The sequence below is a fragment of the Callorhinchus milii genome, unplaced genomic scaffold (assembly GCF_018977255.1).
Source record: "Callorhinchus milii isolate IMCB2004 unplaced genomic scaffold, IMCB_Cmil_1.0 Scaffold14, whole genome shotgun sequence".
In the NCBI taxonomy this organism is placed as follows: domain Eukaryota; kingdom Metazoa; phylum Chordata; class Chondrichthyes; order Chimaeriformes; family Callorhinchidae; genus Callorhinchus; species Callorhinchus milii.
In genome coordinates this window covers 16,787,903-16,803,517 of record NW_024704755.1, presented here as the reverse complement: position 1 = coordinate 16,803,517, position 15,615 = coordinate 16,787,903, and the positions used below count along the sequence as shown (strand labels likewise).

The following is a 15,615-nucleotide window of genomic DNA, read 5'->3' as shown; positions in this document are numbered from 1 at the left end:
TTAGGTAGATTTCTGCGAGAAAACAATATCTGGGGATACAGTAAACAGTTTGGGACACGACGTGTCAAGCGACTGCCAGGATAGTGGAAAGCAAACTAGGTGGACCTTAGACTTCTAACGCCTAGCAAATTTTTATGTTATTATGTTGTTAAATGTTTCTGTCTCCTGATTCCAATGTGTTTTGAGATATCTCGACAAGGTGACAATCCGTGATATCGATACAATACAATTTACATTTATATAGTGCCTTTCACAGCGGGAGGATATCCCCGCATCAAATGCAGCAATTATTTATATTGTTATTTGTAGGTGAGCCTGACAGGCAATTTGCTCACAGCAACGTCTCACAGATAGTCCTGAAGTTAATGTATGACTAATAGGATCTGGTTGGCAGAACCTTGAGAAATTCCCTTCTCTCGCAGAATCTTTAACATCCTCCTCTAGAAGACATGAAAAGCGCTGTATCAAATGCAAGGATTATTATTATAATTATTATTATTACAAGGATAATCCATTGGGATTATCACCTGCAGAATAATAATAATAAAATTAATCCTTGAATTTGATGAAGAGTGCTTATCAAGTCGTTGAGACGTCCCACAATACTTCACAATTGTGGGCGAAACGGGCAGCCTATTGCACGCGGCAATTGTTTTATAATATAATACAATAATCCTTGCATTTGATATAGTGCCTTATCACGTCTCAAAATGCTTCGCAGAATATACGTAGAATTAATTGACTGTGTATTTTGTGGGTGTAGCCAATTGCGCACAGAGGCTTCCCACAAACAGTCGTGGATTGAAGTGACAAGATATTTATTTTGCAATGAATAATCATGATTTTATGTTTTGAAGGGATTATGTATTGAGAGTCGGCCTAACTCAGCTAGTAGCACGCTCGCTTAACGGCCAGAAAGTTCCAATCTTTGCAATAATCAATACTGTGTGATGGATTGCCCGGAATTCCCACTCTACACTTTGCTCCTCATCACTTTCCATGGACTCAGACTCTGGACCCCACAGCAGTATGTGGAGCCCAGTTGGGGAATGGTGCGCATGCGCTCCCTCCCCCCCCTCTCGGGAGCTTGTAGTTCTTTCCGTCACCAGGTGGGACGCCAAACTACAGACCCCGGCGGGCCTTGCGGCGGCGCATGCGCACGGAGGGGCGTGGTGGGCACACGTGACCAGCGTGCCATGTAGTGGAGGAGCGCAGTGCCGCTGAGATACAGACAGCAGCGAGTCACCAGGTGAGTGTGAGCGAGTGTGAGCTGCAGAGTGACTGTCTCACACACACACACACACACAGCATCAACAGGTGCATTTACATCGCAAATCTGAATGCAACGTTAGCAATTTAATCCGTTTAACTTCTTTCCACCTCTGCAAATAACTCAATCGTTTTTAGTTCTGATGATGGATGTGAGTTCCAACGATACAACACTGATCGGTCAGTGAGTGATGGGGTACAAGTTGCAGAGCGAATGTCCTTTATTTTATTGCTGTTGGGGATGTTGATGGGCATTTCTGGGGTCAGACCTTATTTGGGTTTAATGTTCGGATTTGTGAGTGTGTTGTGTGTTGTGTATGAGAGGACTTTACGTTTAGGGTAAATTTTTGGTTATTGTAGTTTTATCAGAAGTTATTTCAGTGCTAATGGGGAAAATAAACTATTATTTGGCTGAATTAGTTCAAAAAATGTCTTACTTCTGTCTGGCAGGGAAATCAGGTCCTGTTTTACGTCTGTGATCCGATTACAACGCGTTGTTGGAAATAATAGTTTCATTGCCCAGAGGAGATGGGGTGTCTGAAGGAGTGGCAGTCAGTTGGATGTGGAAAGGCGAGAGAGAAACTTTCTGCTGCAATTTAATTATTTTTCATCAATTGTAAGGAGTAATAACAAATAACTGCTGTGCGCAATTGGCTGCCGCGTTCGCCCACAAATATACGGTCAATTCACTTTACAGTCTACTCTGTGAAGCGCTTTGGGACGTCGAGAAGACGTGAAAAGCGCTATATCAAATACAAGGATTATTGTTATTATTATCACAGCAACAGAACCCATTAAATAATAAAAAGGGTAATAAATGCAATAAAAGTGGGTGTTTTAGTATCTGTATTAAGAATAACTGCCCCATCTGTCTCTGTCTGTCCCTCTATCTGTCTATCTCTGGTTCACTGCTCTCTTCCCCCCACCATTGCCTGAGTGACACAGAATTTAAATGGAATTGTCCTGATTTTGATTTCTGTGGCTGTTTTTCTCAGTGCGAATCTGTTCCGAAAGTGAAACTAACATGCAATTAAACACTCGTTAAGTTTGCAGTTGTGCTCGGCCACACTACTCTTACTGTTCTCCCCTCCCAGTGGGAGTAGGAGAGAGAAACTAACTAATGTCTTTCTTTTATCTCAACTTATTTTAAACGCCTTGGGGGCTGCTAACCTGCGAGACCGGTGCTATATATATATGTGTGTGTGTATATATATATATATATATATATAAATGCAAATTGTTGTTGTCTTTCCCTGATATTACAATAACTTTCAGGGTAGCGTCCCAGAGCACTTGACAATGGCGGAGCACGGCGTGGGGTGGGGGCGGGCGAGGGAGGTGACCGTAGGCACGGTCAAAGAGGAACCTGAAGATGGGGAAGGAAGGGGCAAGGCAGAGGGGTAGAGGGAGAGTGTTCCAGAGTTTTGGAGGTATTGTGGTTGAAAGGGGCAAGCAGGAGGCTGGAGTCAGCTGAGCGGAGGCATCGGTTAGTGGGTTGAGGAGTAATCAGGTCGGAGGGTTAGGGAGGTGCTAGGCATGAAGGAATTTGAAACCGATTGGGAGGGATCGTTATGATGATCCCATTGCCCCAACGCTATGTTGTGTCAAAATCTCTGACTTTATTCTGTGCTGTAACTGGAGCTGAATTTCGGTAACTCACATCCCCAGTGTGTTGAAGAATGAGGTTCAAGTCGATGTGAATTTCCTAACTTTTTTCATGGCTGCTCAGCCTCTGAGCAGAAATTTTCCTACAACTAAACTTGGACAAGACAGAGCCATTCTCCTCAGCTCCCGCCAACATTTCTCTTCTGGCCCCGACCTTCTCAACCTTCCTGCTCTCTCTCTCTCTCTCTCTCTCTCTCTCTCTCTCACACACACACTCTCTCTTTCTTTCACGCACACACTCACTCTCTTCCCATACATCCCCCCACACACACTCTCATTCCACCTCTCACACACCCTCTCTCCCTTCTTGTTTTGCACACTTTCTCCCTCTCACATCCTCTCAATTATTCTCATTCTCTCTCTTCTCACAGTCTCGTGTCCCCCCCCACCCCCACTTTCTTTCTCAATCACTCTTTTTATCAATTAGCAGCATGGCTCACTATCTGGCAGGGACAGGAGCCGGCTGTTGGTAAGGAAACCCTCTTGCCTTCTCCTCAGCTCGTTGCTGCAGGCCGAGCTGAGGGTGAGGCAAGCGGGTCTCGGTACCAACCCCCCCCACCGTGTCCTCCCAAACACCAGCTCCTGCCGCTGCCATTAGAGGACAGCTTGCTGGGGAGGGAGGGAGCAGGTGGGCCGGATGAAATCATCCCCTGGGCCAGATGTGGCCCGCGGGCCGCCAGTTGGTCCATCCTGTATTAGATCACGGCTGATTTAATCGGCTCCAATTACCCACCTTTGCCCCAAGTCTCTGGATACCCTGACCTAACAAATATCTATCCACCTCAGTCTTGAAATCTCCAACTGATCCAACATCCACAGCCTTTTGGGGCAGAGAGTTCCAGATTTCCACTACCCTTTGGGTGAAAACCTGCCTCCTGATTTCACTCCTAAATGGCAGTTCCCCAGATGGGGTCTACACATTTGAGGCATCATCTCCTCTCCTTTATATTCCACTTGCGATAAAGTCCAATATTCCTTGAGCCTTTTTGATTAGCTCTTCTTTCTCTCACTGATCTGCTTTCTTCACCTCCGCCACATTGCTCACCTCAGCTCCTCCCTCACTCTTAATACCACTGAAACCCTTATTCACTCTCTCGTCACCTCCCAGCTGGACTTTTCCAATGTTCTCCTTGCTGGTCTCCCTCGCTCCATCCTCTATAACCTCCAACTCAGTCAAAACTACACCACCTGCATCCTCATGTGCACCAAACGCTGGGTCCATTAACCCAGTCCTCACCGATGGATCGATTTCAAGGTTCTCATCCTTGCCTGCAAATCCTTCACACCCTAGCACTTCCCTATCACAATGATCTCATTATTATTATTATTATTATTATCTCCTTCTGCCCCATTCCTCTGCTCATCCCTCCAATCGGCTAACTCCAGCTAGCTCCGGAATGCTACCCTGGGTGAAGGACACTATGTAAATTAAGGTTGTTGTTGTTGCTTTGTGCCTCCCATCACTGGTTGAGCTTTCCAATTCTATGCCCCTAACCCTTGGAACACCACCCCTCAATCGCTCCTTTCACTTCCCCCACTCCTCTCTTTCGCCCACAAAACATAGTCAATTCACTCTACAGTATATCCTGTGAAGCGCTTTGAGACATCTCGAAGATGTGATAAGGCGCTGTATCAAATGCAAGGATTATTATTATGTCTTCAAGTCCTACCTTAAGATCTACCTCTTCAACTGTGCCTTCCCCGCCATGCTCAGCAACTGTCCTGCCAATGTAACGTGCTCTGAGACATTATTCTATGTCAAAGGTGCTACATAAACCCAAAGTTGTTGTTTTCGAGGTACCTCCAGTGGGGTGCTGGGGGAGTGCTGCATTGTGAATCACTATTCTTTAGATGAGACGTTGAATTGACATCCTGTCTGCCTGTTTAGCTAATAATAATCCTTGCATTTGATATAGTGGAGTCCTGTAGCTCAGTGGTTAGAGCACTCGCTTTGCAAGCGAGAGACCTGAGTTCAATTCCAGGCAGAGGGCGAAACCTTGGGCAAGTTTCCTTACTACACACAGAGCCTAATAATAATCCTCCAAAACCACAAACAATAATAAATTGGTCATTTTCAATCTACGACTGTTTGTGGGACATTGCTGTGCGCAATTGGCTGCCGCGTTCGCCCACAAATATACAGTCAATTCACTTTACAGTATATTCTGTGAAGCGCTTTGGGACGTCCTCCCGACGTGAAAAGCGCTATATCAAAATGCAAGGATTATTATTATAGCGCCTTATGATGGCTTCGAGACATCTCAAAGCATTTCACAGAATATACTGTAAAGTGGATTGACTGTATGACGGACGAAACATGACAGCCAATTGCACACAGCAGTCACAAATAGTCGCAGAGGGAGGGCTGGATGGCAGGGGGAGGGCTGGATGGCAGGGGGTGGGCTGGATGGCAGGGGGAGGGCTGGATGGCAGGGGGAGGGCTGGATGGCAGAGGGAGGGCTGGATGGCAGAGGGTGGGCTGGATGGCAGAGGGAGGGCTGGATGGCAGAGGGAGGGCTGGATGGCAGAGGGAGGGCTGGATGGCTGGATGGCAGAGGGAGGGCTGGATGACAGGGGGAGGGCTGGATGGCAGAGGGAGGGCTGGATAGCAGAGGGAGGGCTGGTTGAAACGCAACTGCCTTCAGCACACACTGGATTGTTTGGCTCTATCCTGATAAATATCCTGATTCCTGTTTGAAAGAATGACCGAGCGTTCCGCTTTCCTCAGCAGCTCTCGGAGCCAGGTTAGGATCACTGAGCACGGGGGATGGAGACCAGGAAATAACTCGGGAAACCTGGGAAAGTCTGACACCGAAGATGCTACGAAACTGCACCAAGACCCTCGGTGAGTGACAGCCAATGTTCAGCCTCATGTTAGACAGCAACAGCTTGCATTGGAGTCCTGTAGCTCAGGACTTAGAGCACTCGCCTCACAAGCGAGAGACCTGGGTTCGATTCCCGGGCAGGGTGAAACCTTAGGCACGTTTCCTTACTCCACACGCCTCTGTTTATCCAGCAGCAAGTAGGAACCCGGTTGTTAGTCGATTGACGGATCACTTTTCCGGGGATAATAATCCCTTTAAAAAATAATAATAATTTGGTCACTCAATCCACGGCTGTTTGTGGGACGCTGCTGTGTACAATTGGCTGCCGCGTTTCACCCACAAAATACACAGTCAATTCACTTTACAGTATATTCTGGGAATCGCTTTGAGATGTCTCAAAGACGTGATATCAAATGCAAGGATTATTATTGTTATAGCGCTTCTCATGCAGGGTAGCGTCCCAGAACGCTTAGCCAAATCCGCCCGATCTTCTGGCCAGCCAGGCTGTGACAGCACAGAGCTCTCCATTTCAACAGATACGGTGCAGAGCTGACTATACAGGGGCTGTGCAGGTCCCACTGCAGATACTGTGCTGATAATTGGACACCATGTAAACTGGCTTCAGCACTAACTAAAAACAAATGGTTCCATCAGGAGTTATACTGTCTCAGTGTGCCAGCCCTTCTCTCTCATGCTCTTGCCTTTCTCTCACTTAAGTCTCTTTCTATGCAGGGTCTCCTTGGAGCTGATTTGGCTCCAAGGTGGCAGGTTTGGCAATGGAATCAAGCCACTGGGCACTGTGTAAATGATAATAATGTAATAATAATTAATCCTTGCACTTGATACAGTGCCTCATCACGGCTTCGGAACGTCTCAAAGCTCTTTACAGAATGTACTGTAAAGTTAATGACTGTATATTTCGGGGGCAATTTTCCAAATGCTGTTGTAAAAACAGCGCCTGGTGTAATGGGAGACGCTGTCTGTGGCTGAGGAAGGAATGTTGGAACAACACTTTCGACTATTAGCTGCCAAAACCTTCTTAGGCTCTTTTTGAAGTGAAGCCACTTTACTGATGGGTTCCAGGCATCAAGCGAAATCCCGACAGTGGGTTGACCATTCTCAGCTGTGCAGTCCCACTGCTGAGTCGCATTCCTCACTGAACTGGAAGAGTATCAGTAACGATGCCAATCAGTAACGATGCCAATCAGTAAAGATGCCGAACCAGATGAGCCAGTCTGGGCGATGAGATACAGTCTCTGGTCACCACACTCACACTGCGATTCCTGCTAAGCCAGGCAGTGTAGCTGGTTCTGAGTCTTAAAAGAGTTTAATTCTTCATCAGATGGGTGTGTTGGGGGAAGAGAGAGAAAGAGAGCGCGCGTGAGAGAAAGAGACAGAGAGAGAAAGAGAGTGGAGATATAACGAGAGAGAGTACGAGAGAGAGAAACAGAGACTGGGGGTGCGTGTGCGCGTGTGACTGGAGGTGCGTGTGCGTGCGTGACTGCGGTGTGGGTGCGCATGACTGTGGGGTGTGTGTGCGTGACTGCAGAGGGGGTGTGCGCGCGCGTGACTAAGTGTGTGTGTGTGCGTGTTTGTGGGGGTGTGTGTGTGCTCGTGACTGTGGGGGTGTGTGTGTGCGCGTCACTGTGGGGGGGTGTGTGTGCGTGTCACTGTGGGGGCGTGGGGCGTGCGTGACTGTGGGGGTGGGTCGGGGTGTGTGCGCGTGACTGTGGCTGTGGGATGGAACTCTTAGACACTGTTTGTAAGACTGTGTTGGTTGGGGGTGAGGTTGGGCTTATCCAACAGGAAGTGTGGGGTGCCATGATAGTGAGGAGAAGCTGCGCTGATAGGACAGACTGGGGCCAGGCTTCCAAGCACTCCGAGATTCTGCGCTGCGTGAAGGGCGCTATGTGAGGGCGCAAGTTGTTGATGCTGCTGCTGTGTTAAAGGTTCCTTTGATTCGGTGTCACTTGGGGTAACGAGTTTTCATCATGAATATTGAGCTCCGAGGCGAGGCTGCCCTCTGGTGCAGTGCTGGGGGAAATGCTGCATTGTCAGACTCGCTGTCCTTTAGATGAGATGTTAAATCGAGGTCCCGTCTGCGCCAGTTCAGGTGGACGTTGAAAACGACCGGCACCCAAATCAAGATTGAATTTAAGAATTTTCCATCATTTTTATTACAATCCTTGCATTTGATCATTTCAGATTGGGAGGTCATTTCAAAACGCTTCTCAGGATTCATTGTAAAGTAATAATCCCATGAATAATGATAATAATAATAATGATTTAGTCACTCAATCCATGACTGTTTGTGGGAAACTGCTGTGTGCAATTGGCCACCATGTTTCTCCCACAAAACACTACACTTTACAGCATATTCTGTGAAGAGCTTTGAGACGTCTCAAAGACATAAGGTTCTCAGTGGTCTGTGGTGTGAGATAGTGGTGGAGCCGGGTGATGCTGCTGAGGTGGGGGAAGGCAGAACAGGTCATGGAACAAGATGTAGGGTCGAAAGGATAGTTGAAGGTCAAACAAGGTGCCAAGATTCCGGACTGGCTCAGTAAGGTGGAGTGTGCATCCATGGATGGTGATGCTGTCAGCGCCTGAGATGTGGAGGCTTTGACGGGAGCCAATTGGGAGAGCCTCGGTCTTGTTGACGGTCAACTGAAGAAAATTAGCTCTCATCCAGGACTCAGTGGCACAGTGAAATGGCACTGGACCCAATGTGAGGGCTGTCATTATGAAGGGAAGCTCTACAGGGCATGATGGATTCATGAGGATAATTGAGGCCAATCTGAAATGTGGCCAATCAGGATGAGAGCTTAATAATAATAATAAAAGAACAAGGTCCATTTTTGTCCAACAATGGCTTGATGGACCTTTGTTGCCCGTCCTCTCTCCATATCGTGGTCAGTTTGTAGGAGGTTTGTGGAGGCCCAGGTCACCTCTCTCCGCTTTGAGGCTAACAATAATATTAATGATAAACCTTGCATTTTATACAGCACCTTATCACGTCTTCGAGACGTCTCACAGGATATACTGTAAAGTGAATTGACTGTATGTTTTGTGGGCGAAACGCGGCAGCCAATTGCGGACAGCAGCGTCCCACAAACAGTCGTAGATTGAGTGACCCAAGTGTTTTTTTTTTGAGAGATTATTACCCCAGAAAAGCAATTGGCCAATCGACTAACAACGCTTTTGTTGCTGTAAACCCACAACCTTCTGTCTCAGATGGAGAAACTGTTTCCACTGGTACGTGGGTCAGTAACCAAGAGACATAGAGTCAAAGTAATTGGCGAAAGAACCAGAGGGGAGATGAGGAGATTTTGTTTCACGCGGAGAATTTTTAGGGTCTGGATTGCGCTGCCTAAAAGGGTCGGTGGAAACAAATTCAATAACACCTTTCAAAAGGGAATTGGACAGGTACTTGTAAAGGAAAAATTTGCAAGGATATGGGGAAAGACCAGGGGAGTGAGACCGATTGGGTAGCTCTTCTCCTTCATGGGCCGCCATGTTTGGCTCCCGCACGTTCGCTTGCAAACAACCCCCCGGACAATCCAGCCCCACCCCATTCGCCCCATCATTAGTGGGTGGACTTTCAGCCATTCTGTCCCCAATCTCTGGCACTCCATCCCGGAGTCCCTCCGACTCACTGGCACTGCAACACCCCCTCCACCCACCCCACCATTCACGGCCCATCTCAAGACGTACCTCTTTGACCGCACTTTTGGTCAACCTTTCCCACCCCTAGCTCGTGTGACCAGCCAGCGGTCTCTTTGATGTGAGGCGTCTTTCCGGGATAAGAGTAACTGTGTGTTCCGTCGCGGTTTATTGGTCTAAAATGTCTGCCTCCCCTCGCTGCAGGTCTTGCACTTCTCCTCGTGCTGGTCGCTGCTGACAGTGACCAGATGTGCCGTCACCTGCAGGAGCTCCACAATAAGCTACAGTTTAAGCAACGGGTCAGGTACATGGTAGGTCACCATTCACAGCAGTCAGTCACACTGAGGACAGACAAGCAATGCTCTTACAGTGGGATAGGCCAGAGCCCCAATCACCCCAATCATATTGATTCCAATATTAATAATAATCCTTGCATTTGATATCGTGTCTTATCTCATTCAGACATCTCAAAGCGCACTTCACAGTAAAGTGCAGTGACTGTATTTTGTGGGCAAAACATGTTGGCTGATTGCGTACAGCAGGGGCCCACAAACAGTCACGGATTGATTGACCACATATTTTTTGAGAGATTATTACCCCCAGAAAGCGATCCTCCATTCGACTAACAACCGGGTTCCTGCTTGTCCCCGCATGTCCCTCGTGCCCCCCAAAACGCAGGAACTCCCTCCTCATCTTCAGGTCGCGCTTGAAGACCTTCCTCTTCAACTGCTTACGGTCACTTCCGCCTGGCTCAGTGTCAGGCTCCGCCACTGTCAAGCGCTCTGAGATGCTACCGTGAATGAGGGGAGCTTTATAAATGCAAGTTGTTGCTTTTATTGTAAGTGGCTTTTATTTTACAGAAGTACTACATCCCATTGAACTATACATTCAAAGTTCATTATGAAGAAATTTATAGAATAAAGAATACGACTCGCTTGGTAAGTCTAGACACAGGAACTGTATTTTTCAGCCAAAATACACACTGAAATCTTGCCTGTTCTGCTGGAGGTGATGACTCAAGTGCAGATTGAAAAAGTAAACCCAGAACAATCATGATAATAATCCTTGCAATTGATATAGCGCCTTAGCACATTATCAATACGTCTCAAAGCGAACCACAGAATATAGTGTAAAGTGAATTGACTGTGTGTTTTGTGGGTGAAACGTGGCAGCCAATTGCGTACAGCAGCGTCCTAATCACACCAAGACAGGAGAACAAGGGGACACAGGTTTAGAGGTGTAAAGGTGCAATTTCACGACAGACAGCAGGAAGTTTTTCTTTATCCAGAGGGAAATAAACAACTGGAACAGGGCTACCAGGAAGGTGGGTTGAGGTCAGGACACTGGGGGTCATTTAAAAAGCAGCTTAATGCTGTGATGGGGGGATGGGGGGGGGGTATTCTGGAGGGATGAGATCAGATGGGCAGAAGGGTCTTCTTCATCCAAACAATGTTCAAGGGCCAAACAGCTGGTCTCTGTCCTGTAAAAACGTTGTTCTGTGTGTGTGTGTGAATGTCAGGATTATAAGTTCTAAAAGACTAATGTGCTTTTTTTAAAACACATTTTTGCAGCAAAAGCAAAGTTTTACTGAGGTGGATCTGAAGATCCTGTGGGTTTATATCAATTCCCAAGTCTTTAAGTCAATCCTTCAAATTCTTCCAAGGAAACACCCTTCCAGAAGATATGTGAGAAGCATATCCAAGCTATTTGACTACCTGAGAATGGAGGTGCGATTCATGGTGAGTTTCAGTGTGTAGAATTCTTACTGCTGGGTCCTCTCATTTTCAAATCCCTTCACACCCTCACACCTCCCTACCTAACCGATCTGCTTACTCGATACTCCCCCACCTGCTGCCTCCACTCGGCTAGCTCTGGCCTCCTGTTTGTCCCTCATCCCCTCCACTCGACCATCGGTGGCCGTGCCTTCAGCCACTACAACAACAACAGCAACAACAAAATAACATTTATAGAGTGCCTTTCACGTCGGGAGGATGTCCTAAAGCGCTGAACAGTCAGCTGTCAGGGCCCGAGCATGGGGGAGGGATGGTGTAGGTGTGAGGGAAGGCAGAGAGGTGGGAGGGAGACCAAAGGCACGGTCGAAGAGAAGGGTCTTGAGACCGGCCTTGAAGGAGGAAGCGAGGTGAAGGAAAAAAAAAGAAAACTATGCCCCAAAACTCTGGGACTCTCTCCCTCAATCCCTCTGCTTTGCCCCCTCCCTCCCTATTTTCAAATCCCGCCTAAAAACCTTCCTTTGTGATGGTACTTTCGGTTACCTCCCCCCTCCCTCTCCCCCTGGCTCGGGGTCAGACTCCGCCACTGTCAAGCGTTCCGGGACACTGCCCCATGTGAAGGGCGCTGTTTAAATGCAATTGTTGTTGTTGAACGAGGCGAGGAAGGCAGTAATTTTGCACACATTCTTAAACTTTAAGTCACAACTGACTCGCACACTAAGACAAGGTGGAATTGGGGGCCTCGGCTATCTTTCTGGCTTGCCGAGGTTGAGGCTGGCTGGATACTCGGGAAGTCGGGGGAAACGGTGGAGTAATGGGAAAACATTTTTTTTTTGCCCAGTCAGATGTCTGACACGTGCGGAAACCCAACGCTGTGTTTAAGAGGATCCAAACCAAGCTGAGAATTTCATGCATCCCACCCACACATGGAAATCCCAGAGATAGATTGGAATGGAATGCGCTCTCTCTCTCTCTCTCTCTCTCTCTCTCCCTGGAGGGACACACCCTGCTTACCTAATTCCAGAAAGTATCAGGCGCAGGTTGGCAGGAGCCAAGGCTTGGGGAGCCCAGAGTGTGTGTTGGGGTAACTGCTGGAGTCTGATCAGCCAAAACCACACAGTTTGCCATTGATATCGCTGTCTGGCCAAGCTTTCCCGTTGCTTGTCCAGCTAAGACCACCCTCCCCATTAGGGCTTTGGCTGCGGGGTTAACAGGAGCTGAGTGGGAGGATTCCCTGCCCCCAGTGACTGGTCTGCCCTTCCAGGTCCTGCCAATGAGCCAGGCTAGCATCAGCAGTGGCCTGGAATACTGCGGACCCACCTGGCTCAAAATCCAGACTAGAGAACTTCACAGAGAACTGGTTCAGTTCTGACATTCCATTGCCAAACATGTCACCTTCAGGCCAGTTCAGCTCCACTCCGCTTAAATGGGAACAAAACGTCTGACAGGATCAGGCCAGAGAGCTGATTGGAGTTTTAATCCTCTGCCTTGATCTTCAGGTCATGGACCTTGATGAACGTGTTGAGGACATTATTGATGCAGTCCAAGGCAAGGATCCAGAGAGCAGGAGGAAGGACATCAAGCCCAAGGCTCTGCTCGATAACTGTTACCAGGTCATGATAGTCCTGTTTAACTGTAAGTAACACACACGTGAACTGACAGCAACCCTGGTCCTTTGGTGAGACCATTGTCAGAGAGAGGTGGAGTGTGAGGCCCACTTTGGCACAGTGCAGGCAGAATGTACACTGAGAGCAGGGCGGATAATAATAATAATCCTTGCATTTGACATAGCGTCTTATCACATCATTGAGATGTCTCAGCGTGCTTCACAGGATATATGGTAAAAGTGCAGTGACTGTGTATTTTGTGGGCAAAACGTGGCAGCCAATTACACACAGCAGCGTCCCACAAACAGTGAGTGACCGATCTTATGTATTGGATTGTTGGCCAGGACACCGGGAGAGAGAATCTTATCTTCTTCTGAATTTTTTTCATGGGATTTTTAATTTTCACCTGAACAAACAGATGAGACCTCGTCTCATCTGAAGGACGGCATCTCCAACATTGCAAACCCCCCACCCACACCACCCCGCCCTGCCCAGCGCTGCATTGGGGCTTGAACCCACAACCTTCTGACTCCGAGGCGAGAGCACACCAGGCTGCCACAACCGTACAGTATATGTCACTTGTCAGCTTTGCTCAGTTGGTAGCACTTCGCCTCTGGGCAATAAGGTTATAGGTTCACACCCACGTTGGGGCTTGAACTCGGGAGTCTAGACTGAAACTCAAGCTCAGTGCTGGGGTCAATCCACTTTACAGTATATTCTGTGAAGTGGTTTGAAATGTCTTGAAGATGTAATAAGGTGCTATATCAAATGCAAGGATTATTATTATTATTTATTATAATAAAGGTAATGGCAATTTTGTCGGCAGATGCCACATGGTCACCTTTTAGCCTAGTATTTTTTTAACAAAATTTTAGACAAATTTTCCAGAATATTATTTGAGAATGAAAGGTGTTGTATGATTATTACTTATTAGATACCTGCTTTTATGTTACTTCAATCATCTGAAAGTTTGAAACAAATACCCGAAGCATTGCTGTAGAAAATCTGCTTTTAAATGTTTCTGGATGTGGGATAAAAGTGCCCCTTTGAGTTCAGTTCTCACCAGTGACAATTTCTTTTTTTTTTAAAAATGCCCTGCTTTGACGTGAGATTACTGCAGGTTTGGGGGGAAGTGGGGGGTAGGGGTTCAGTGAGGTGAATGTTCAGTGTCTGGGCTCAGTGACAAGAGACTCTTATTAACATTATGGGATATAGTACATAGGTAGTTCAGGACATATGTGCATGCGACCGCCAGGAAGGTGGAGGGCGAACTGGATATACCTTGGTCTTTTTTTCGTCTGGCATTTCTTATGTTCTTATGACTCTCTTTTCCACTCAGGCTGGAATACCTGACGAGGAGATTCCCTGCTCACTACCTCTCCACACCTGTCTCTGTGTGCCACAACCAGCCCAGCTCGACTACTCTTCTGCTCTTGCCCAGGAGTCATCTCATTCCCCTCCCCACCCAGGGCCAGTCATCAGTGTGTGTGGTTGGAACATGTGAAAAGTGACATGGACGTTGGTTATCCAAGCATGTCTACACTGTTCTCACCTTTGGCTTGTGTTTGTTCACCAGGGTATGATACCTGTCCACCTCCAGGCTGCACCCACTTGCTGCCAGCTAAAGGAGTGCCGGATGTGGATGTGATGCACTGGGAAGGAGGAAGGTGTGATGGGGCTCACGGCTGCGGAATTGGACCCTCACCCATAGTCCCCTTATCACAATCCAGAACCCCCTTTCCCCAACCCATCCTCCTAATTACAAGACATGCATGTAAGGATGTGATGGGATCTTGCTGTGATTTCCCCTGCCTTCCCCCACCCTCCCCTAATGGTTAAAGAACAGCCACTTGGACAATGTATTTAAAGGACCTTTACTCCCAGGGGAAACTTGCGTCAATGGGAGTCTCAGAGGTCAGAAGCTGATGGACAGTCTCTGGGAAAGCAGAGAAAGATGCAGACCCCAGCTCGCTTCTCTGCTCATTGTCTAACCCCGACACTGGAAAGGGCTCCGAGACATTACCCTGCATGAAGGACGCTGTCTAAGTTCAAGTTGTTGTTGTAAACGGGTCAGTCACAGTGAGTTGGAGCAATCACTTGATAGTACTCACTGATGGTTCCCAATGTATGTATTGTGTCTCATGCTCAAGTTAAATCCCAACAAACAAAGCGATGAATGTAATTCCCATGTCACTGCAGCTATTGAGGCCTTTTTGTAAAGAGAAGGGCATTTCTCCTAGTGACTTTGCCAACAACCACCCCCTTCCTAAGGTAGATGACCATCTATGGCAAGCTTTCCTCCTGTTTGTCCAGCTAGGACCGCCTTATCCATTAGATCTTTGGCTTGCAGACTCCCTGGCCCCCAGTGACTGGTCTGCCCTTCCAGGTCCTACTGATGTGCCCTGGAATACTGCGGACCCACCTGGCTCAGGAACCGGACTAGAGACCATCACAGAGGACTGGCTGGATTTCCACATTCCGTAGCCAAGCATATCACTTTGGAGCCAGTTTATCTCCAAGCAGACCTTGCTTACCCACCCCACTGCCCAGCCCTCCACCCCGGAGGATACCAACAACAACTTGGGATTTATATAGTGCCCTCCACGCCGGACGGTGTCTCAGGGCGCTTCACAGTAACAGTTTCTGGGGCTGAGCCAGGGGGAGGGGGAGGAAGGTGACCAAAGGCCTGGTCGAAAAGAAAGGTCTTCAGCCGAGACCTGAAAATAGGAAGAGAGGGGGCAAGGTGAAGGGAGTGAGGAAGGGAATTCCAGAGCCTCGGGGCATAGTGGCTGAAGTCACGGCCGTCGAAGGTGGAGCGGAGGACTCGGGGGATGAGGAGGAGGCCAGACCCGGTGGAGC

General features: G+C 48.0%; 1 protein-coding gene across 1 annotated transcript; it reads left to right on the top strand.

Moving 5' to 3' along the window:
* The first annotated feature begins 1,213 nt into the window (after positions 1–1,213).
* il34 (interleukin 34) lies at positions 1,214–15,141 on the top strand. The gene is made up of 7 exons (XM_042340464.1): positions 1,214–1,249; positions 5,663–5,779; positions 9,624–9,730; positions 10,280–10,357; positions 10,991–11,158; positions 12,649–12,784; positions 14,096–15,141. The coding sequence occupies exons 2-7, from the start codon at positions 5,752–5,754 to the stop codon at positions 14,107–14,109; spliced, it is 531 nt and encodes a 176-aa protein (XP_042196398.1). The 5' UTR covers positions 1,214–1,249; positions 5,663–5,751; the 3' UTR covers positions 14,110–15,141.
* The last annotated feature ends 474 nt before the right edge of the window (positions 15,142–15,615 follow it).

Bases quoted from the DNA above. Each gene is read 5' to 3' on its own strand.
- il34 (XM_042340464.1), top strand. From the start codon at position 5,752: ATGCTACGAAACTGCACCAAGACCCTCG. The intron at 5,780-9,623 runs GTGAGTGACAGC...CCCTCGCTGCAG, and splicing joins AAACTGCACCAAGACCCTCG to GTCTTGCACTTCTCCTCGTG. The intron at 9,731-10,279 runs GTAGGTCACCAT...TTTATTTTACAG, and splicing joins AGCAACGGGTCAGGTACATG to AAGTACTACATCCCATTGAA.